This window comes from Echeneis naucrates, chromosome 23, assembly GCF_900963305.1.
Source record: "Echeneis naucrates chromosome 23, fEcheNa1.1, whole genome shotgun sequence".
Taxonomy (NCBI): Eukaryota; Metazoa; Chordata; class Actinopteri; order Carangiformes; family Echeneidae; genus Echeneis; species Echeneis naucrates.
The window spans coordinates 6166109-6190683 of NC_042533.1; the positions used below are offsets into that span (position 1 = coordinate 6166109).

General features: G+C 38.8%; 1 protein-coding gene across 2 annotated transcripts in view; it reads right to left on the minus strand.

Annotated features, from left to right (window-relative positions):
* The window catches only part of exoc4 (exocyst complex component 4), a 96857-nt gene that overhangs the window by 54148 nt on the left and 18134 nt on the right, over positions 1-24575 (minus strand). For both annotated transcript variants that reach the window (XM_029495618.1, XM_029495617.1), the window contains exons 9-11: positions 17725-17870; positions 17496-17584; positions 5158-5254 (exon numbers count right to left, since the gene is read on the minus strand). In XM_029495618.1, coding sequence (XP_029351478.1) covers positions 5158-5254; positions 17496-17584; positions 17725-17870 — 332 coding nt within the window. The remainder of the gene's footprint in view (positions 1-5157; positions 5255-17495; positions 17585-17724; positions 17871-24575) is intronic.

The window sequence follows — 24575 nt, forward strand, 5'->3', positions numbered from 1 at the left end:
TTCTTACTAAATGTGACATATGGTCACAATCTCCCACTCTGTTCCAGAGAAGAATAATGGGCAGAAAAAGTTTTTCTACTAAGTGTTATGTGTCAGTGAAGTTGACCATTGACCGTTTGCATATAGGTTGTCCTCTGCGCTGTCATCTAATTAGTCATTTCTGTTAAATTGCATCAAAAATATCAAGTGACTCATTGAGTAATGACAACAAAAAAAAGTTTAGTTTAGTGTGATATGTCCTGTTCACAAAAGTGGCACAAGCTTAAGACTTTAAAGCCAAATTTTAAAAAAGTAGTTTGATGGATTCCTTTGTTAAAATGGTGGTACTGACTATCTGTCTTGGTTCATGTGTGCCACTCAGGAGGGGACTTAATGAGAGTGTAAAATTAGTGCAGATTCATGGTGTGTGTCTTTTTCACCACAGGCTACGACAGCGGGTGGCAAAGCCCTTCTGTCCTTTTTCTGTCATCTACCTCTCCATTCACTCCTTATTCCTTTCATCACTTATTCCATTGTTCTTCTCTCTCTTCTTCCCCTGGGCACGCTTTGTCAATGTTTGACCTTCTGATTCTTCTCTATCTCATGTACTTTTTCACTGCAACCATTTACACTTACAGTAGAACCAGCTTCAAGTAAATGTGCATCAACCCAAGTACTGTTTAGTAAGATATGACTGTGTGTGCGCACATGGAGAAATCTATACTCAACTGTTAAATATAGTGAAGCGTTTGCTGTGGCTCCTCCACCAATCTGATGTTATATGAGGACCGGGGGAATGGTACCAAGCCTCCTAATTGTTTTGGTCCACATATGGACCAATAATAACATGAGCTCAAATGTACATGGAAAATTGCTTTGAGTAGAATTTGCATAAGACATAGTAAAAGGGATGGCAGAATCGCTCAAACAAGAAAGCCCCACAGTTAACTCTAAAGTTCCTGCCAAGAATCTATTTGGAGTCACAGTAATTAAAATGCAGCCAGATTTAAGAAAAGCTGAATTGGGTCCAGTCGAGTGCCGCTGTTACACTAAGCCCTCCAGCAAGTAAGGTGATGAATTTAACTTATTTCTGAAATTTTGGTTTCTCATAATCTGTGTTATTTTCCTACAACTGACCACAACTCCAATTGGTTATGATAACATTTTACTCTCCAACATATTTGCCCAGCTATGAAAACACAACAACCCTGCTGGAGTTCTATCAAAAGTTCTTGTAGACCTCGATCGTTCTCATATGACCCTTCTATCTGAAATACCAACCGGTCAACACAAAGCCAAATGTCTCATTGTTTTATTGTAAGAGTTAGAATAATAAGTATATGGTTTTAATTGCATGAACAAGTGTACTTTCCCACACACAAAAAAAGACAGACTGCCACACAGCAACAAAAATAATGGACATCCAGGCGTATGGCCACATCTGATCATTTTCTGCATGTGAAAGGGAGAGAGATTAGGGGTCTGTTGAAGCTTTTCAAAATGCCAACCTCATCCGACGCAAGGGGTGTAAATATCACCCAAATGTCAGCAGGAGACCCCACAAGTCAGACTAAATTGGCTGCTACATGCACAAACATCCCCAATGTCTCCCCCATATCTGTGAGAGCATTTTAAAAAACATATATTCTACAATCGGACACTTCTGGTTACATTATATAGCAAAATGAAAGTGTTAACCTTGTTACCTTAAGTCAGTATTAAGTATTGATATTATAATATATTTAGAATGGTAACTGCATTAGATCAATGTCATTATTGACAGCCTGGAAAATTTGATCGACATTTTCTACTCCTTACAAGCCATGCTCATCCTGAGGTACCCATAATGCCTTTCAATACAAGTTGGGATACGTAAACCTTCCAACATTCAGTTCTGTTCAAAACAGAATATACATCAATCCAAAGACTTTGAAGACCAGTGCCCAGATGAAGTTGAGTTATAAGTGAGACCAAAGACACAGCTTTCATTTGGGTTATGCAAAACTATGTTTGCACATCGAAAAGACACAGGCAGCCAATATTTTCATAATGCAGAAGGAAGGGAAGACTGGACCCTCTGCAAGTCAACAAGAGCAAATGTAAAAAGATTAGAAAACCCCCAAGACGCCTAAAGTATCATTGCATGGAGTTCCCTGTTTCGCAACCCAATCACACATTATCATCATCTAAAGCAGAAGCGGATTGTTTAATATGACATCAGGAAAAATGGTGATGACTTTGTGATACAGACCTCAGATGCACAAAAACAATATAAAGCCCATTTGATTCAAAGGAAGAAAAAGAAATATACCATGACACCGCAAAACCATTTGCAATCAAACATTAAGGCGCTGTTGTCTCATAGGCCTACACATTGCCACACACACTACACTGATTTCATGTGCAGCAACCCCCAACTGCTTCTGTCATTAAAGCTGCCATGAGTTGCATGGCTGGCTGCTGGAGGTGTAGTGATCCATCAGCAGAGTGCCAGAGCTTTGCCATTAGAAAACCATCTGCAAACAACAGTGCTCCATTGGCACTAGAAGTCTAGAGAGGGTAGGTCGGAGGGAGGGAAAGAGAGAAGAGGGTGTCGTGTGCGAGGCAGTTGGTATGATTGATATGAGCCATTACAGACAATATGGGAGAGGTAGGCTGAAAGCTAGTCACCGTTTTATTTTTGGTCATTTGTTCAGACAAGAACTTGGCCAAACACATGGTGAACAGGGGTTGAAAGCCAACATGTGCATACGTGTGTGTGCATCAGAGAAACGGGGGAATTGTGCTTGAGACTGAGAGAAAGGCCAAAACATTAGTCAAGGGACATAAACACAGTCAGCCACCAGCAATGAAAGACACAGGATGAGCATAAACACGTGCATGTGCACTTCACCACACATAAAATCACCCCTCATTTTGTGAAACCAGTCATTTGCTTTCAAAGAACATCAATCAGAGAAACAAAGGGCGAAATGACAACTGGCAATACATGTTAGATTGGGAGGGCTGTGATGAAGAGCTGAAATGGATCTGATAGATGAAGTGCAATCAAGCCTTAGTGCAAACTTGACAGAACTGTGTTCTGTGATCTCATATTGTTTGGTTGTTTATAATATTTAGTGGTTAGGGTATACACATCATTTAGTGGCCAGCATGGAGTCAAACGGGATTGTAGTTAGCTTTGCTGTAATGGAGCACTTTCCCAGGTGACCTGTTTGCAGTTGTGGCTCTCAACTTAAGTTTTCTTTTTTTTTTTTTTTTTTTTTTTACATGAAAAAAATCTTTTACCATGAGATGAAAGCAATGCAGGAAAAAGTACTGTTACTTAAAGTTTACTGTAATATGAAAGTCACAAAATCATTTAAACTCTGAGTAAACATAATTGCATAGCATTTTTAAAAGGCAGTGTTGTGTCATAACATTAGGAGATGGGAAATTTGGCAAGTGAGTGCGTTTAGGCTCTGGTGTATGTGTGTTGGTATTTCAATGCAGAAACATGGTCCCCAGGTGAAAACCACCAAGCTACCAATAAATTCCAGTCAGGCACTTTGCTGCCTGTGCATACAACTGATAATGACACATTACGGCAGGAGTTCATGGACTTTATGTAGTAATATTAGGGTACATAAATCAAACACCTGCCACTTAAACTGAATAAAACAGAGATTGTAAACAACATAAACTCAGTTGCAGCTGGCAGACAAAATGCCATGTTGCTAGGTAACACAGTAGTTGTTGGATGCTGTCCTCTATACTGTGAGTTACAACAGTCATTTGGTGCTGAACGAATGCACTCCCCATCCAACTTCTCTGATAGTTAACGCTCAACATATCACCAGTCCACTCAGCCAATCTGCTGTGACTGTGTGTTTTCAAAAGCTACCGAATCAGCTCTGCAGGTGCAACAGGGACTATAAGAAACAGCAGAGAAGTGATGCAGCAGAAAAGATAACAGCTGTACCACTCAACCACATGCAGCATTGAGCTGTGAGTTTTGTTTTTACTCTGAACAGTTTTGGATGTAAAACTAACAGCTAAATAAATAAAATAACTTAAATTAAAGTTACTATTAAAGGAGAAAAGCAACTTTGTAACACTAACATGAGTTCATGTGTTTTGCTGTTCTTCACACTTTTATGTAAAATTCACAGGATGAACAAAGCACTTCCTACCCGCTTCAATGCATCAAAAATGCACCATTGTTAAAATTGTAGAAATGTATACCAAGCACCATATTGTGGAAATAGGAAACATCTCTGTTTAATGGATCCCAGAAGGTAATGTATCACCGCACAGAGGCCAATTCAATTAAATTGCCTCAGAATTAGATTTACAGTACTCCACTGGGACCACAGTGCTGTATAGGAAACTAGCACACATAAAGAACATTAGTGCAGAGATAACCCTTCAGAATACTCAAATTGGGAAATGGGAAATAAAATCCGGGGTGGTCACCAAACCCAATTCCTTGAGGGTATGAACAAAATTTTTGATCTGAGGGTAAACTATATTACATCATGTTTGATTTATAATATCCCAACAAACATTAAAAAGGTTGAAATCAATAGATACTCACTGAAAGGCTCTGTAATATCATTAGTTTGCATTTACTGGTATTGAGTCATGTCCCCTGATTTCATATGTCTTGTGTCCGTATAACAGACGATCTTAGGCCATTTAACACATTCCTAATGTAAAATAAATGCAATCCTGCTTAAATTACTCCAAAAAAAGAGGAGATTCTGTGGTTTATTAACTTTGTTTGAATGTGATCACATAAAGTCAGTTTATTAGAGGAAGTTAGAGTGTCCTAGTATTGTAGCCAATCAAAAGCGGCACTGTGATGGTCTGATGTGCCACAACAGCATGGTGCTTTCGCTTATTACGATATCTTGCCATAATTGGTGGCATCTGGCCATAATATATTTACTTGTAAAATATAATTTGGAAAAAAATGTCCATTATATCTTTTTCGTAAAACTACTCAGTTGGTGATCAACACCCTGGCATTTCAGTATGCACAGTTGGTAGTGCCATGCCAATGATGGATCATAAAGTTTTATTGCAGATGGGTGACAATAAACTACCTGCTGCTTTGTGTTTGCAGGTTCAGATCTGTTCAAATGCACATTCAAATATGTTTTGCCTGGATGTTAAGTATATAATTTAGTTGCTTACCTGAGGAGAGGCTGGAAAATCACAGTGATGTTCCTCGCTCCTGGTTTACACACAAACTTCATCTCTCCTCCTTCGATCAAGTTGTCATCTGCACCGCCTAGAAAATAGGACAGTCAAAATGGATACATGTGGATCACATGATATTAAGAAGATTCCAGGAATTGGGAAGATCTGCTTCTACATGGCCCAAAACTTCAAATTTCAAAACCACAATATGTCTTTACTGAAATCTGAACTTTGACATAGCTGAAATTTGGCTGTAAACATTTTACTTCACTAATTTATTAAATACAAATGTATCCGTCAGCCAGCATGGCTCTCCATCACAAATCTAAATGCATCCCACATGCTCTCACTTATCCATCCCTTGTGTCACTGCATGGGTAAACCCCACAGCTAACAGGGTTAATCAGAAAATCATTGCCATGTAACAAAAAAGGAAGGGGGTGCTGGGGCTCACACAGGGGAAGAGGGGGGATCATAGGAGAAAGAAAGAACACTGAAGCTCATTACCTCTACTCATCCTGAAGTAATCAATATAATTGATGGAGAAGAAATTGCAGCTTGCTGTCGATACAGCAAACCACAGCACAAAAGAATTGTCTGCGTGTGTGTGAAGAAAAGTTTTGAAAGAATACGATGCAGAATGTGTCATTCAGTGTTGAGAAGAAAACTGTGATCGGCTGATAATTAAGAGTTAATAGAAGGCAGTCACTGTTACAGCCTTTCTGTCTTTAGACAATTGAAACAATGTTTTTTTAAATAAATATATTGATTTTTGGCAATGGTGAAGTCCAAAAGCTTAAATTAAATTCACTTAGAAGTTTAAAAAAAGTAGATAATATCTGTTTATATTCAAAACAAAGGGAGTCTGGCACAGAAAATCTTTTAAAAAAGAATTTGTATCCACTATTTCTGTAAGATAAATAAATTCATCATGCTGGCTGCGCTGCCTTGTTACATTCTGATTAATTGAAAGAAAGTGATGCAAAAGGAAGAAGATAAGTGGAAACAGTAGACAGGAATCAAAGATGTTGACCAAAGCAAGTTAAGGGTTAAGGGTTTTGAATTGGTTGAAGATGTATGTATGCGTCATTGCATGGATGTGCATGTTCTGAAATGACACAAAGCCTAGCTCTGCAGTTTTCCTGCGTTTCATTTCCATTGCCTACACAGCCCCGCAAAGCTACTGTGATAAAACACAAAGCCACCCCGCCATAGTGCAAAAGCCCTGTCCACATTATCTGTGTAGCCTGCCCATCCTTGCATTCAAATGTACAACAGCCTATTGTTCCCTCTGCGGGGCTCCATAACACATTTCTAATGAAACATGTTCCGTTTGAAACCTAGGGGATACAACACTGTATTTTCATTAAAATGACAAGAGAAGCTTTGATTCCATCCAAAACTTTCAAATCAAGGGTGTCTGATCGTGATCTGTCACCATGAAACTCGCCTGCATGGTAAATTCACATTCACATTGCTAAGTGGAGACAGAAATGAGGGCCAATTCACTTCAACTCTCTTTTTCTCTCTATCTCCATCCACTCATCCTTCCTTTGGTGCCAATTCAATTAAGACTCAATTACAGGCTCCCAAACAAAGCTGCTACCAACGCACTCTCTTGCAGATCCTCCCTTTTCTGCCTTATGTTCTCTATCTCCTCCTATCTCTCCCTCTTTCTTACTCTCTGCCTCCCTCATCATCAGAATGGAACGAACTGGCTAAACTTTTGTTTACTCAACATCAACTTGTAAACACTCAAGTTCCCATGAATACCATCAACGTGTCACTGACTCCAAGAGAGTAAGCATTACTTGCCTGCCCTGATGGCCACAAAGTACCAACAACCACACAAAACAAGCACACACACACACACCCAAATACACACGTACACATGTATGTATTCCCAATGACAGTGACCGATTTAATTTCATGCTCTAAACATCTGCATCCGTGTCAAACAAAGGAGCGAGAATAGGCCCCATTGATCCATGGGGCCTGGGACCAGCTGGCAACGGGTTATAGTGCTGATGAATATTAAATAGTGCAGCATTAATATGCATGTGATTTTTTAGAGTTGTCTAGACGTGACAGGGTAGCTCCGGTTTCAGGTCAGGATGCCGCCAAACCGCTGTGAGCCCTCTCTCACTGCATGTGTAAAAGTGGAACTTTGTTTGCAAGAGCTTGGGTGTGCTTAAGGATTTGTTAGTGTTATTTGGATGAGCGTCTTTGTGCATTTGTGTTCCTTGATGTGTGGTCTGATCCAGGATTACTGAGAGGGGTGTGTGAAGGTGTGGTGCTCAGTGGGACGGCAAGCAAAAGCTGGGGAGGAAGAAGTGACACGTTCTAATGTGGCCAAATCTGCCCGAAATCCCCCATGAGGACCAATGCTTCATCAACAACACACACACCTGAGCAGACACGACACACAACTTCTATCCATAAAAATATTGGCAGATTAAAAGGAGTACAAACACAAAGGAAGAGATGTGTATATGCACATACACACAAACTCATGAATTGCATTCTCACACAGAGAGTCTAAAACAAATAGATAAAAAAAAAAAAAAACTACAGAAATACCATATCCTCACAATCACTCACACGGTGACACCCATCCAGCCCCCTCTGGCGCTTTCGTAGACGCTCTCAGCCCACATGCAATCAAGTCAAGCAGTGACTTAGTGAAATTGCATTAGCTACACTTTCTTGGGTTTGATGAGAAACAGGTTTGATCCTGTGATGGATTCCGGCCCTCCCCAGATTTAGACAGGAAGAGAAGGAACGTGCCATGCCTTCTTTAACACACTCCGACGTCTCGTGGGACCAGTGTGTTTCTTTATGCGTCCACAATAGTGCGAGAGAGGACGAAATGAGGAAATCCAGACAGACGAGCTGAGGAACAGTCACAATTCTTACTTTACAAGCAGTTTGAATCCATCATGTGTTCAAGTGTAAATGTGTGTGCCTATATGGAAAATGACACATATATAGGGATGGCTGATATCTCAGTGATATGTGGATTCAATTTGCATATGCTTAAAACATTTTTACTCGATTTTATGACTTGGTGTTTGCTTAGGTTTAGTTGCTGAATTGTATTAGAATGATAATGCCACATTGAAATACTTTGATAGTAGAATAAACTAATTTAATTTAGTGAAGGTCAACCAATGTTTTGATTAAGATCATTTTGATACTCATAGACATGGTTTCTTTATTGTTTTTATTTAGCAGCGTCATATATATATGTGTGTGTGTGTGTGTGTGTGTGTGTGTGTGTGAGAGAGACAGAGATCACAGTTTCTGTCTTTCATTTAGTCAGTGTGCCACACCAGCTTTGTGTCCTCATGTTATCAGAAAGATCAAAGACACCTGTGGTCACTCTGGCAAGATTCTGATTGGGTCTGGCAGCAGAGCAGCAGGACGATTGGTGTAATTGACTCACAACCATGTCTCTCACACAGACACACACACAATGTGGCATCACGAAGCTGAAAACAAACTGCTGTGGATGGCAAAGACAGCGCAAGCGAAATCTAACATCACGCATTTAACTAGTTAGATTCTACAACATCGGCACCTTTTCCTGCAGCATATGCAGCAATTGTTTGCCTGTAAATGAGAGGAGAGCAACAGAAGTGCTCCTCCTTTGATTGAGGCACCTAATCTGTGCCATTAGCCAGCACTGCACATTTCAAGCTAAATTGTGCAAATAGAAAGCAACATATAGAATAATCCAATTTTCACCCTGAATGGCCTCATTTGTCCGTAGCTGTTATGCGCTGAAAATTAGTTTGTGAATGATCAATTCAGGTAATATTCTCCAAGTACATACCAGATAGATTTAACTGTGTGTGTGAGATACTCACAGTTGAAATTTGCTGATCTGATAAAATCTGTCTCTGTGTCAATAATGTATGAATCTCAGGTCAATTCCGGGTATCCCATTCCACTCACACTGTCTTCATGTCTGATTGGGTCTTAATGAGAGCTTTCTATTATTAAAATTAATTTGAAGAGATGGTATCAGCTGCTTCACCTGCCAGGGGACCAAATCCATTTCTCATTTGAGAATAAACGGCATAAATAAATGATAGTATAAATAAATTCAGGTGTAAATTGAGTTGGATGAATTATTAAAAGTGTCACTGTGGCATACAATGTGTCTCTGTAGTCTTGAGTTTAATGAATGCACATCTGTCAGTAGTGGTATGACAACAATGCACTCCAGTAGCAGGATGAATATTAATTGTGCAAAATGCATAGCATGTCACCCTAAACATGGAACAGTTTTGAGAGTGAGATTTATGAACAGCTAGAAATTCATACTGTTTGTCTTTCAAACTGCAGCAATGTCAGCAGAGTTTCCTACTGCCAGCTAATGAAGGCAGCCTAAAAACTAGGTTTGTACTGGGCTTTCATTTTCTTTAAAAAGGAAAGCAATTATACAATGTTGATATGACAGTGAAAACTGTATACCATTTTGGTTTTGATGCTAAAATGAGTTTGCTGTGACTCAAATATCCTATTCATATTCATTTGACCTCACAAAATAAATCTGCTGAGTTTTAAATGAGATCCAGACAGATTTTTATAAAAGTGAGAAGGTAAAGCTAAATTGGTGTTAAAAATGTCTGGGCAGAATATGATACAAAACAGGTGAGTTTTCTAACATACTGAAACACTGAAACGCTGTTTGACTCAACGTGTCATGCTGGGAGATGTCTAGAATCCAATGAACTCCCAGAGTAAAAGACATGCCAGTCTGGTGAATTAGAAAACTCAACTGTCATTTTGTATGACTGTTTTTTCTATCTATAATGTCTAGATGTTGTTTAAGGATTATACCCAACAGCAAACATTCAGTGATCTTAATACACAGGTAAAAAGTCAAGAGATCATCATCATCATCCATCAAACTTCAAGCACTATTTAAGACCTGCAACTTCCTAAAAGCATACCTTATGATTTTGTAACATTTTGAAAAGCACGAGTATCACTTCTCACACTCCAATCATTACGGGTATAAAAACACTTTTTACCGCCACGGTCTCTTGAATCTGTCAACCATAACAAAGATTTACATATGACTGATTCAGTATCTGGGCGTGTGCGTGTACGACAGGGAGAATTAATCGTCCATGAGACCTGTGTCATCATAGCTTTGATTGGGCTCAGCAGGGAATCAGTCCGCACATTGCACAGCTTCTTCTTTACAGGAAGATCCTGCTGCTTGCTGGGAAAGCATCAGTGCATCTGCCATGATGAAGGTACCAAAGTGTCTAAAGCCTTAAATCCCACATACCCTTGTTCCACCCTTCCTTCCCTCCCTTTTCCATTATGTACATCCCTCCATCTTCCCCAATCAGCAGGTCTGAGATTAAAGGTAAACACACAGGTAACAGTCAAAGACTAATGCTGATTAAAATTAGCCCCACACTGGAAAAATGCACCAAGCTCTTTCTCTCTGATTAAATGTCCACAGAGTGTAAACTATTCCAACCTTGTTCTGTTCTCCTTCTATCGTCCTCTGCATTTCCCTTTCACTTCTATTCTTCATGCCATTCCATTTCTCTTATCTGCTGTCACCTCATAAAGGTGTGGACAAAATCTTGATTTCATATTAAAGTGGGAGAAAATCTCATAACTAATTTTCCTTGCTCACACTGCAACAAAAAAGTGTGTGAACCCAATGAACCTCTGCACAAAGTCATAAAATCTAAATATCTCATCTTCACCTAAGTATAGACAAACACAAGTTAACACAATAATAATGCACAAACAACAGCAGAACACAGCCATTAAACATTCACACTGTGGTTGAGCCCCCTTTGGCTACAACTTCCACTCCATCAGGTGGATATTATTTATTTGAAGTCATTATGTGTGACGTTAAACTCTTTTTAATTATTGTCCCGCTGTGTAAGGCAACTTCTGATCACCAGCAGATGGATAACCAAACTGATATTATATTGTAAGACCTTGATTAAGTTGGGAATTGATCTTTCCCTTGAAGACAGCAAGTTGGACACAAGTCTTTTGACATCACTGTTTTGCAGGCATGGTCTAAATAAGTAGATGGTTCTTGTTCAAAACAAACGTAGAAGGTTTTCTGACTCCAGTTAATCTTTCCAAATAGCATTAGCCAGTAAGTCCACATACTTATTCAAGCAAATACTATAAATGTCCAAATGATCTTTTCAATATGGAGAATAAGAATAGCATGATTTGAGTTGTTGCACTTTCGATAAATCACCCTGTATCTTTAATCTAAGCAGGTTTCAGTAACTCCTCTTTCTAAAAATGTAATATTTCAATTATGCAAAAATAATATTGCACTGGGACTAAAGCATGCATGCAGTGCTTCATGAAGAAATGTTTTGGTTAATGTCTAAGTCATTTTAGTTCACTCCTGGGAGTATATCCAGATTAATTCCAGCAGCTGTTACTGTCTTGTGTTTTGATAATCATCAGCAATTCACATATAATGAACAGCTAAATGAACTTAAAAAAACAAGGTGCGAAGTGCACTGTTGTACAGTTCTGTAAATATTCAGTAAAATGCTTTGCTTTAGTGGGTCCGCCAACATATGACCTCTAACAGCAGGTTAAATGCTAGCAACAGTATCAGTCTCTAAATAAATGTCTGCATTGTCTTTCCCACTATAAAGCTTCCATCCATCATTTCCTAACCGGAGGTTTGGAAGAACACTAAAGTAAAAATGAATTATCATCATCATTACTTTTATTATTACAAGCCACAGTGCATTTTCCACACTGTCTTCATGCTCCACTTTAATTTCAACAGCAGAGCTACTGTAATCCAATCAACGGTCCCACAGCAGATGAGAATCCAACACTGCATTTATCAGTGTGAATGCCATTGGGGTGGGGGGGTGTCACATCTGGAATGTTGTTTTTGATCAACAACTTTGGTGTGAGTAAATTGAACATGATGATTCAGAGATAATGTGGACAAAATAACCACTGAGAGCCAGGACATTTCCAGGAGAGTGACCATGTGTGTCTGTTTTTCTACAGTATGTAGAGCGGCTCCATATTTATGTTCACACTGAACACAAATAAGGTAATAACTGGTCAGATACCAGAGGTACCTTACACCATCTACAAACCCAGTTATGCTGCTGCTTGAACAAAGCAATTGTGAAAAAGACTGGCACTGGAACAAGAGAGGAAACGTCATTTTCTAGTGACATTCCTGTGGTGTACAGAGCCCGAATTAGAGACACAGTTAGAATGTGTCTTTCAGTAACAACATGTTGTACATGTCATAGTGACATCAGTTCGCATGCAGACGTTGTGTAGCATACACAAACCCACATCTGGCCAATATGGAAACTAAAAACATGTTAATCCATCTGTTTCTTTTTAGTTTTTGCCGCATTTAAAGTCAACAAGAAACAGCACTGTCTAAAGTTTAACTAAAGACTTCTGAATTGTATATAAAACATGCTTTTTACAACCCCATTACTAGGTTTATATTTTTGACCTTAATCAGAAACATACTCGAAAGCTATGAATTGTGAGAGTAAAAATAATTACATTGTTGTGGTTATTCATTGCTTTTAAATTAAACCTCAAGAGGAAGATGTGCAATTATATTTTAAGGAAAATGAGTGACCGTGTTTATTGAATGCAGGAAATCAATTTCATTTGCAAGATGTCATTTGAAGTTTAGAATTGCCTGAGTACTGAAAATTTATAAATCAGTTAAAAAGAAATCGAAATCCATGGTGAAGTGAAATTATCTGCGGCAAAAATCCTCCTGGAAAAACAGTAATGCTACTAGACACTCTGTGTAGTCTTTCCTTACTAACCAGGAAACATCTTATATTAATACTGGCTGATATTGTCTTTATTTCTATAATTTGACTGACATTTACATCAGCTAATTAAATATGAGCATTGACCCATGGTCTATTATTTGTTGAATGAGTCATCTCTGCTACAACAGAAATGTATTAAACGTAAGTCTTCAAGTATTATAGAGTTAAAGATATTTACCACCAAAAGTGAAAGTTGGGTACATAACAGAGGAGTCTAACTGAGCTTCAATGTATGAAGTAAGGAGGGATGTAAATCGCAGCTAAGCAGATGTCTGACATTCCAGAGTCATAATCCCATAATAATTATTGAGTTTTTACCCACAAAATTCAATACCATCTAATGCTATGGCTACGAATATGATAGATCATAACTGCAAGGTCAGTGCAAGTCAAGTATTGATCAACAACACGAGTGCACAACCATTATCTTTGAACAAATGAAGGGAATGAGTAATAATTTGAAAGGCCAGTAACTGATTTCACAGTAAAACAGATTTAAGGGCATGAAGTGTGGCCAACAAGTGAGGAACTGATCTGAAAGTGCGTGTTTTCCTGAGAATAAGATGAAGTCTGGAAACCACGGGTTAGTCATCCTACGAGAGCCATCTAGTTGATAAGAATGAAGATAAGAATGTTGTGTAATGGAAGCAGTCATTGAGGTTGATCTGAGAACCTCCCCTAATGACCCCATCATCCTTTTTAAACATCCAAGCATTTCCAAAAACATTGTTTGGCCAAAACATAATACATTGCACCCCCGGCAATCCTAATCCTAGTTTGCTAAAGTGTGTTTTGGCACACATCACTCGGCAGTTATATATGCTCTTTCTGCTGCTTCACCTTACAAACACATACACGTCTGAGGACACATGGCTATTAACAACTGCCAGCCCCACCATGGATACTTTACTTACTATTCCTTCACCCCCACATCTCCCGCTCGACGTTTTTCCATTTTCTCCCTCACCTCCCTATCGGAGTGTACAAATCAGCTTGACAAGGAACACCACTTCTGGTTGCCCCCAGCAGCCACTCTCTTCCAACAGCTGCCTTTTGCTGTTGCTCAATCTCTCATGGGAATGTGATACTATTATACATAAACAAGCCCCTAAAACAACAAAGGCTTTTTTTTTTTTTCCTTCACCTCAGACTAAGCATGCGGCATAAAGGAGTGGACAGAAGATGAACTGTTTGTAATTAAATGGTTTGGAGGCAGCTAAACCGCTGTTTTTGTTCGCCTGTGAAGAAGTCTATTTGAATGTCAAAAGGAAAACATGGAATGTGTGAATGAGAATGGAACCAGGTTGATAATGAATACATCTTAAGAGGAGTGTAGGGAGGTTAAAGGTGTGGAAACAGGAGTGGATGTATGGGAAGGGGGTTCAATATCTAGATATTTGTTTGCGTGACTTTCCAGAGTAAGTGTGTGGGGATTGGCAGGCTTTGTGTACGGCTGTCAAGGAAAGGGGTGTGTCACTTTAAATGTGCCCTGGGGCAAAGCAATATCGCACAAAACACAATGAACAGCAACGACACAAAGAAAATAAAATCAAAAAAAGGAAAAAAGGGAAGATAAGGAAGTGCTTTTAATGCATTACTGACTCGGTGCAGTGCAAGACTGCAGTAGTTATTGAGATATATTCACACTTCACCTCCCAGATGACCATTGTGGCACTCTGTCATCTGCTGCCTACACAACAGGCAGGCAATAAAAAAAAAGCAGAGTGCGAGGATGTAAAAATCTAGTGGTTGGGATATGCATATGGGGGTATGGTAAGAAATCTATAGCTAGGAAAAAAAAAACATTGTTTTCATCATTTATTCATAGGGACTGAGATTGAAAATGGATTAGGTCTCTGATTCTAAAGTAGTGGTTTGCCGAAGATACCAACAATGACAAACAGTAGGCACATGTTGAGACTCACAGCTGAGCCCTGATGCATATATGAACACAACATATACTGTACACATTCTGGCTAGCAGTCTCACTGCATAGCTTCCAAAACACATAGCCCAGATGTGGCTACATATGGAGCTGTAATAAAGTCTTTAGATGAAGTATTGGATTAATTGAAGCATACGAGAAATGCTTCAGTGGAGAAGGCAAGCAATTATGTCCCCCTGTGAGTTTTTATGTGTATATGCAACCATGCAGCCGTGTGCATGTGCATAATGATATATGGCAGGTCCTTACAACGCTCAGGAGACATAAATTACAGATATTACAGATTAATTTCAAACCCATTGTGAGTGTGGATAGGCTGCTAATCATTGCACATTTCATATAAACACTACAGTTGTGCTCTTTACTTACAGAATATCCGGGAACTCGATTTCAAACTTTGAAATACTGAACCCTCTTTGGGCAAAAAAAATTATGTTATATCAGAATCACCACACTGCCAGTGTCAGCCAGAAAAAGTGTGAAATACAGTAAATATCGTAGCAAATACTGCACAAACTCGGGAATTATTTGAAGCTGTGTGACTGTGAACTTCATTCAGTGCATGCCCTTTCTTATGCATTTGTACATGGTGCATAGCTGGATTTAAAACGAACAATCAAACTCTTATTTCCATGGCTGTGTTGGTAAGCATTCAAGTTAATAACTATATTGACTTGAAGCAGACTGTTGAGAAAAAAGAGTTTAGGAAACTCCAAGTAGAGAGGCCAAGAGACACACATGACTAAGCTTTAAGTATTGAATAATCCTGGAGCCAGAAGAACTCATCAACTCAATCTCTCATTTCTAACTCTTTTCCTCTCCCGCCCAACAGTAAGATTAATTTGAAGAGAAAGGAAAAAGTCCCTTTCCACGCCATCCGTCTCAATACAGATTTTTCTAATTTCTTCCTTCAGAAATCTTTTAATGGCTTCTTTGCTGGACCCTGATGAAAACAATGACTTTTAACCTTCCTCTCCCACCCTCCATTCCTCTATCCATCTTTCCCCTCCCTCCATCACAGTCGACTTATTTCACTTTCTAAATTATTTCTTACTCTTTCAATCTCTTTGCAGCCATTCAGGCCACAGCCTGGGCTTGTGGCCGGTGCTACGCATTGTGACAGGTGAAATGAAAGCACAGAGAAATCTCATCTTCTTATAAACGCTCCGAGGCATTCAGCCAGTCAAAAAAATATTTTTCCCCCCTTCTTTCTGAGACGCTGACAGAAGGAAGAAGAAAAAAATTGAGCTGTTATTTGAAGACCATTTTCCTTTATCCTCAGTTAATCAATGCTGTTCTTTTCTGGGCAGGGGGGAGGCTGAGGCAGTGGATTCTGCATACATTTAGACCCTACCAACTGTCTTGAGTGGCATTTCTTGTCAAAAAAAAAAAAAAAAAGAACTAAAGCCTGCGTTGAAATATTTCCTGGAATTGTTATTGACAAAGCCATTCTTTAGCTGTTTCGAAGTTAAATACTTACAGATGGCTTATTAGCACTAGATTTACCCTCGAAACAGTTTACCCTCAATAGTTATAATTACTTATATTACAATCATTTTTGTATGTAATACATTGTAGTCCCCACAAATTAAACAATTAGGTGTTACTTTCTTGCTCTGTCTGTTTATTTTCTATTTTATCCAAACAATGCCAACAAGGGGCTTGGTGTTGCAAAAGAAACAGTGCCAGACAAACAGTGCTGTCAGGCACTGCTGATTAAAACCTCAAGGTCATGTGCAGAGAAAAAGAGAGCCAGAGAAAGACAGAAGTAAGAGCAGTAGAACCGCAGAGACTCTCCAGGGTCTGGCTCTGCAGCTCACTCGCTGTGTTTTGTGTGTGTGGATGTGTGAGTGAGAGGTTTTCAAGGCTTCTCCCTGTTGGTGGATTGTGCAAAGTCACCCTGCTTCTCTGGCTCTCGTCAATCTCTCTCTCTATTACTGTTTCCCTCTCAACATCCCTGTTATATGCTTTTCTTTTGCAAGGGGTAACTTTTTGATCTGCAACATGACCTTCCTATCTTTGCACCGCTTTTGTTACTTTTCTCTCATGCTCTCCATAACACTACTCAATTGCTTAAAACATGACCACATCAACTTAATCTTCCACCCTCCCTGTATCCAGTTCCCACTCAAGGCTATTTACACAGTGTTTCCATCTGCACAAAATCCTCAGTCCCATCTGTTCGGTAAGCCTCCAGGTCTGTGTCTGTGTATTCTACTGAGGTCTTCTTTTCTTAGTCACCCCATACACCTCTAACCTTATCCCTCTTTTCCTCCCTCCACCCAACCCTAACCTTTACTCTGTGTTTGTGCTGCTCTTTTCCCTTCAGTGGTATCCTACAAACTGTAAATCCAGTCCAATTTATTCTTCTAAATCACATCCTCCCCATTTCTAACATTTCTGTCAATAATTTTCACACCATCTGCCCTGTCATCTTTCCCCCTGTCTTTGTTTCACTCTCTGCCCATCCTCCTCCATTCCAGCTTTTCAGGAGTCTACTTTTACACCCAACTCTTCGTCCTCAGTTCAGCCCTCCTCACCTTGTAATTCTCCACTTTTGCTGTAGAGTTCCCGCCTCTGTTCTCTCAAGTAGGTGCTCATGCTGATTGCATGGGAAGATGATTCAAACCTAAAAAACACACCGGTGGATCAACAAGTGGGCAGTAATGGAATAAACAACACAACAGAAAGCTACAGTAAAAAATGACCACAGGGAAATGCCTTGGAGAATGAGATGTTGATCAATGTAATTTAAGGTGTGATGCTTACTTGAAAAGAGACTGCTTGGCACGCTGTGGTTTTTTCTTTGCAAAAAAGGCAGCAAATTCACTGCCAGTGCTGGCATAGGAGAGCTGAGCTGATGGCTCTGTGGTGCTACGGCTGTTCTTCACATCCAGATACTCCATCAGCAGGACCTAAACAACATACAGGGTTAGGGTCAAAACTAAAAAGCAGATGAATCACGAGATAACAGGTACCTTCATGTTATCTTAATGTGTCTTTGTGACACAAGTTCCAGTTTGTGTATTTTCAATCACATGCTAGGTGCTTAAATGTGAGAATAATTCCTCTTTGCCTGTTGTTTAAAGGGACAAGAAAAAAAATTAAATTTCTTTTCAATGACAAGTAAGCGCTGGTGAAACAGTGCTTATAACTCACTCAACAGTGAGTGCAAATACATCAGGGTCCATAAAGCACAGAAATCAATTACAGCCAAAATCACTTTTTAGGCCATTACATAACAGGGTCCCTTAGCACATATGCAATATTTTGATGCACAATCACAACTGTCTTAAAAGTGTGCAGTTACTGACTCCCACAATTTATTCCCATTTGTATCACATTTGTAATTTATCACTTCCTAATATTATTACAACTCAGACACTGTAACATGCAGCGCTCCAGCTTATTTAATGACTTCAAACCTCCCACTCACAATCATATCCTGTCAGAATGGCCTGTCTGCTCTGTTCACCTCATAGATTACTCATGAGTACAATTTTATTCACAGGACCTTCATACAGCAGCTGTACATGGTGAAAATGACAATTTTCTTACATTTGTGGTCTGCTTCTGTGGAGTAAAACTAAAATACAAAATGATTCTAGGGTAGAACTGAAATACCTTTCATGTTAGTACCTCTCAAAAAAGCTCATTGAAGTGTTTCTGAAAAGTAAGTTTCCAAAATGTGCGATCTGTCACATTAACTGTAATTCTGTTTTGCTCTTGCATTATTTTCAGTTTCTTCACATTTACTGCAAGGTTTAGTGGAGCAAACATTCACTCTCAACATTACCTTTGCAGGCATATTTTGCTGAATTAATGTAGAATTTTGAATATAAAACTGTAATTACAAATGCTTTGTCCAGAAGAGATGCACATCTAGAACATACGCTGGATCCATCTTTGGCAGCCCTCTTTGTATTTATTGTGACTTTTACAGTGTGCTACAATTTATCACAACACAATATCTACAAACGCCAATGGGAGAAAATCCATATTTTGGGGATAGGGAAAAAAAAAAAAAAACACTGACATGACCAGGTTTTTTGATGACCACCGTTTTTGTCCTCCATTTCCCTGTGCTGCCAACATGATCAATGGTGAAATCCATCAACGTCTTATCATGCTTCATAAAAATCTTATCAACTTCTAACAATAGCTGAGGACAAGCACATTGAAACTCTGTCGAGATAGAGAAAGTTAACTTCCTCTACTCTATCATCATATCTGCACATTCCCTCTGTTGCTTTCATTGGCTCTCATTTTTCAAAATCTCTGAGTGCCTCATCTCTCATTTCTCACATTTCTATTTTCTTGCTCTTGCTATAACTCAGTTCATCGTTTTCTTTCTCTCTCAGCCTTCTTCATTCTTCTCTCTGTGTGAATACATATGTTCTAAAATAGCCCCCCATATCTAATAGCCTCATAATTTAGCTGGGTCATTTAGGCTGTGTGTCTAATTCTGAGGCGCAGTGTGGGTCAGCCCTGAATGGGACAGGAGTAATGGTAGAGCAGATGGAGATCCATCCCAATCATAATGATGTAATTAACGCTGCAGAGAGCGCCCCCCGTCATGCATGGGAAAGCCTTCATGTGCTCGTGTTGAGACTAATATTTGCAGCAGCAGTAGGCCAATGAAAATTTGATGCAAAAGTAAGGTAAAAAATAAAATGGGTAGCTATGCTGATGTCAAAAGCGTTCTTGTGATTAACAATCACCGAATGCCAATTTAAGTAATTCCAGGAATTAAATATGAAGGTGTGTGTCAGGCTTATAATTATAAAATACTATTTCTATTGATGCAGTCACATAATTTAAAGAATGATACATAAATAAATATAATGGATAAACGGTAAATTATAAATCTTACCCAGTTGAGTTTTTGATTGCATCTCTATGATGGCACGAATAACCATATCTGACGATATTTTGAAAAAACATAACTGTAAAATTAAGGCATATCTCTGGCAAGTAAAAATCTGTTTGCGTCAAGAGCTGATAGAAGACTGGCTCTCTAAACCTTAATACTGCAGCAAGCACATGGAAAAGATCCTATTACTGTCACCCGTATATGGCCAGAAGCATTTGAACTGAATAAACATGCAAGAAACTGGTAGTGATTCCAACCCTGAATGGACAAAGGTGGAAAATACACTGTGTGGAACTATTATCGAATACTGAAGAATTGACTGAAGAGAAAAAACACAGTTTTACCGCTCTCAATGGGCATGAGCAAGAGAATCTCTCGAGAAAAATCTTGGGGATATGGCAACAGTATCTCTGCTTATATTGCAGTATAAACAGAGATACTGTTGCATATGGAAGAGCCTTCCATTGCGTGTGAGAAAAATATCCTTTCATTGGGCTACAGCTACAGCTAGGGAGCAGTGTGGGTTTAGTCTTGGGAACTATTTTATTTAGGAAAAAAGCGTAATTATAAGGCTGAACTTGCAAAAGCCTGAGATTAATAAGGCAATTGGATCTTGATAGAGAGATTAGGGAACATTTTTTGCAGGATATAATTTCAAATGTAAGTTGGGCTACAGGGGATGCAAGAAGTAAGGTCGTTTGTTATATAACTGCTAAAAGATATTATTTTACAGCCCTGAAATTGTTAAAATTGGCTTAACTTGAGATAATGAGTGCTGGAGATGTAAGGAAATTGTCAGATTCTTTCATGTTCCCACCTATTTCATTTTTGGAAGAGGTACAAAAACACCTTCTCTCACAATTCAGTGTGGACACATTGGATTCAACTTATGATGAAGACTGCTTCTTTGTAACTATAGAAACACAGTAAAATTCATAGATATACTAAAGTGGGGATATCTTCGGGGCAGTGATGCCATACTGGGGATAGAAAATACAGGAAACTTGGGGTTTTGCTTAAATTTCCTGTGGTTGAATTTTTATTCAGACCTATATAGTTTTCATTTTTATTTAGACAGATTGTACTGGTAGTATACAAGTATTTTTGTATAATTTCAAAATGGTTCAACTTATAGAAAGTGAATTCTTGTGAAATATGTTAGTTAAATGACAGTGGGGTCATAGCACATCTTTTTGGTAAATATGCAAGTTAAATAGGCGTACACAATCTTCCCACACACACATAATTACTCTCCAACACGTCACACATCACAGACAGTGCTAGAGGCCACATCACAGCCGGCCTCTCCAACCGGCAACATCACCGCTTCCACTTGCCACTAGCCTCATGCTGCAGCTAATCCTATCAGTGTATTAATTACTAATGATGAGCTGGTGGAGCGAAACCCCCACTCGCTTGGAAGCTAACGCCCAAGTAGACTTAATGAAATGCCAGTACTGGGCTGATGAAGGGGCTCCGACCCTACTTAAATTGCATTAGCCCAGAGACAGAGTGAACTTTGGAGGCAATTAACTGGACTGCTAGGACAGAGAAAAAGATGGTGGAATGGGAGGCAAAAAGTAACACAGGAGAAAAGAGAAGGAAAGAGTGAAAGATAAGGATGGGAAAGAGTCGTGTAGAACAGAAAGAGCAAAGGATTATAGTTGGAGAATATAGACTGGATAGAGTGCTGAGGAGAAAAAGGGCATTGGACAAAAGATTAGTGAGAAAAGTGAGGGGATAAAACACAAGAGACCAAGTCAAACAGCCAGCTGTTGCTAATTTAGCACCACCAACTTTAGTTTAAAAAAGATAGTTGGTTTGCACACATCTACTTAGGAATCTCCTGCTAATGCAGATGTTGGCTTTCCAATCTACCTGCAGTCAGCAGCAATTCATGTTACAGAGCTAATAACTCATGAAAGTAAAGTTTTTGTTTGTGTCACCTCGAATTTTCCTGACTACTCCTTCATTCATTACAAAACTAATTCAATAAGTACTAAGTTGGTCCAAACAAAATTTACTTTGCTGAAAAGCCAAAGTACTACAATTTGATGTCTTCTCTTGTTACAAGCAAAGAATGATATTGTCTAAATGTATCTAAATCTCATCCTGCAGCATGTAAACTAATTGAGAATTACAAAACATTCAATACCTTTGTCAACAAATCGTCCTAGTTCCTTTTCATAAAGGACAATCACAAATGCATCATGGCAGGAGCTAAATACATTTTATTAAAGTATCTGAGCTAAGTTTTTATATGAGCATTCTAGTGAAGCAGTGTCATCAGCAGCTTCAAAGTACTACAGTTGAGTGTTGCCAAGGGGCTTAATATTAGCAAATGACTCTCAACACCAGATATGACAGCAACAATCACACACACTGCACTCTCTATAGCTTGTGCTTCCCACAAACATGGTGCAGGGCTTATATTCTGTCTGAACCCAGTCCAAAGTACAGTAGTACAATAACTCATATAAACCTTCCAAAATGTATACATCTAAAACATGTAAAATGATCATTCCAAATTAATTTAGAATAAATTAATAAAGTTATAAACTTTATTTTATTCAAAATTATTTATCCATCTAAAATATTGGTATAGTCAGCTTCTAATCACACAGTAGAGCAGTTTTTGGCAACTTTCCACAATAGGACCTGAAAATACAGTACTAGTCTCCATGGAAATAACACAGTCTTCTTAAAAATGAGGCACAATTCCTGCTCCCATCAACTGTCTATGGGCAGACAAGTCATCAGTGGGCAAACTTAAACAGCCACAAGCAAACACCAGAAAAATCAGGAATTTTTTACAGGACTATTTTAGATGACAAACGTAATAATGTGACAGCAGCCAGAAAAGTGACAAACTCAGTGGAAAAGAATTTAATTGTACAATCATTCCAAATGAGTCATCTTTTAATTTAGCAAAATCCTGGGGCCTTTATAACATCTGATGTTACTGGCTTTGCTGATGATGGACTAGATATGGGATTTCATAAAAATCAAGTAAATATAATGTTATAACACTCTCTTTTCCTCTCAACGCCTTTAAAATTGGCAACAGCATGCAACAGATGGAAATAAACTCACATCTTTTTGAAAATCTGGTATTTTAACATTAAAGTACTGCCTGTGCAATATCTTCAGTATAAATGGATCCTGATGAGTTCGCCAAAACAGTATCTCCAATATAAATTAGTCCAGCAGACTTCCACTTAAAAGTTACAAGAGAGTTGATGGAGCAAGAGGAGAGGAGTAAAGCAAATGCCTGAATTCACTCAAAATCAATATTCATGGTTGAATCTGTGAAACAGTGGATAGAAAAAGGGGTGATATATAAAGATGTGAGACATGGCAAATGGCTTTTCGCACCAGATAATAAGACTACACTCAAGAGTTCCTATATGCTTGAGTGTGTGTGCGTGTTTGTCTGCATGTGTGTGAATGGGCACACATGCAAACCACATCTCTCTCAAGGGCTCCCCTGACAAAGACAATCATTTCCACCACAACTATTCAATGTAATTCTATCAGCCATGCAACCTCGTTCGGCACTTGAGTGACTTGGGTATTGCCCTAAGCTTAAATCAGCGCACTGGGCTGATTGCAAAGTTCTATTAAAAGTGTAGAAAAGCTTCACGGAAGTGTGCCTTTGTAATTTATTACCACCACTCCCGTTTGTTCCTTCTGAACAAAATGTCTTGATCTCATCCTTTGTGCTAGAAGAGAGTGTACACTCATCATCTTTCATTTTGTCCATTGGAGTCCTAATACCAACAAATCAGAGCTATTACAAGAGCATCTTTCAAAGCTTTGCAGGTGAGCACCCAGTAAGTGCTCACCTGCAAAGCTTTACCGGGTGCATTATTGGGTAACATTACTGGGTAAACTCGAGAGCAATTAATAGTCACAAAAAAAACATATCTCTTCATTTTCTATTTCCTTGTCCCCATTCTCATCATCTTAAGAGCGGCTAAAAGAACAATAAACACTTTTTTCCTTTCTCATGGCTTATTGAAATCGGTTGTTTTCTCACTAGATCTCGTAGCTGCTATCTTGTCACAAAACATATTGACTGCTATCCCTCGCTGCTAGTTTGAAGTTAAAGCCCAAAGTGTCCTTGGCCGTCAAAGAAAGGTTTCTGTGCACACCCTGTATTGATTGTGTTCCAGAAACTTCAATAACCGTCACAAGTTTGGACAGAGCTTCAGCCACAACTTCTCCCGCAGCACTGACTGCTAACCAGTGGGGGTTCCCACCTAGAGTGGGTCAATCTTCTGAAGGCTATTTTGTTGACAGAGGAAACAAAGATGTTCGTGTGTGCTCACTCAAATCCATTTTATTGCCCTTTCTGCATTTATTCATTGTCATTTCAAAACAATGTTATTAAAATTATTATTAAAAAAGGAAAAGGAATAATAGAATAGAGTTTCTATGGATAGAGTCCTGTAAAAATAAATAAACAAACAAATAAACAAAAGAATTGATTAATTGATTAATTTCTCATAACAGTCAAATTAGCAAATTAGCAACAACTATGGTGTGCACCTAAGCAACCAAATTCTTTTCATTTTAAGCTCCACAATAAACAAGGGTTAAGATGTTATTTCATATTTGAACCCTTTGACTCATCTCCAGGATTACTAAGAATATTTTTCATAATGGAGCCCATCCATTAAAGCCTTGATTTCATACTGTGCATGTGCTGTACACAGTAAAAACACCTGACTAATGCAATTACGTT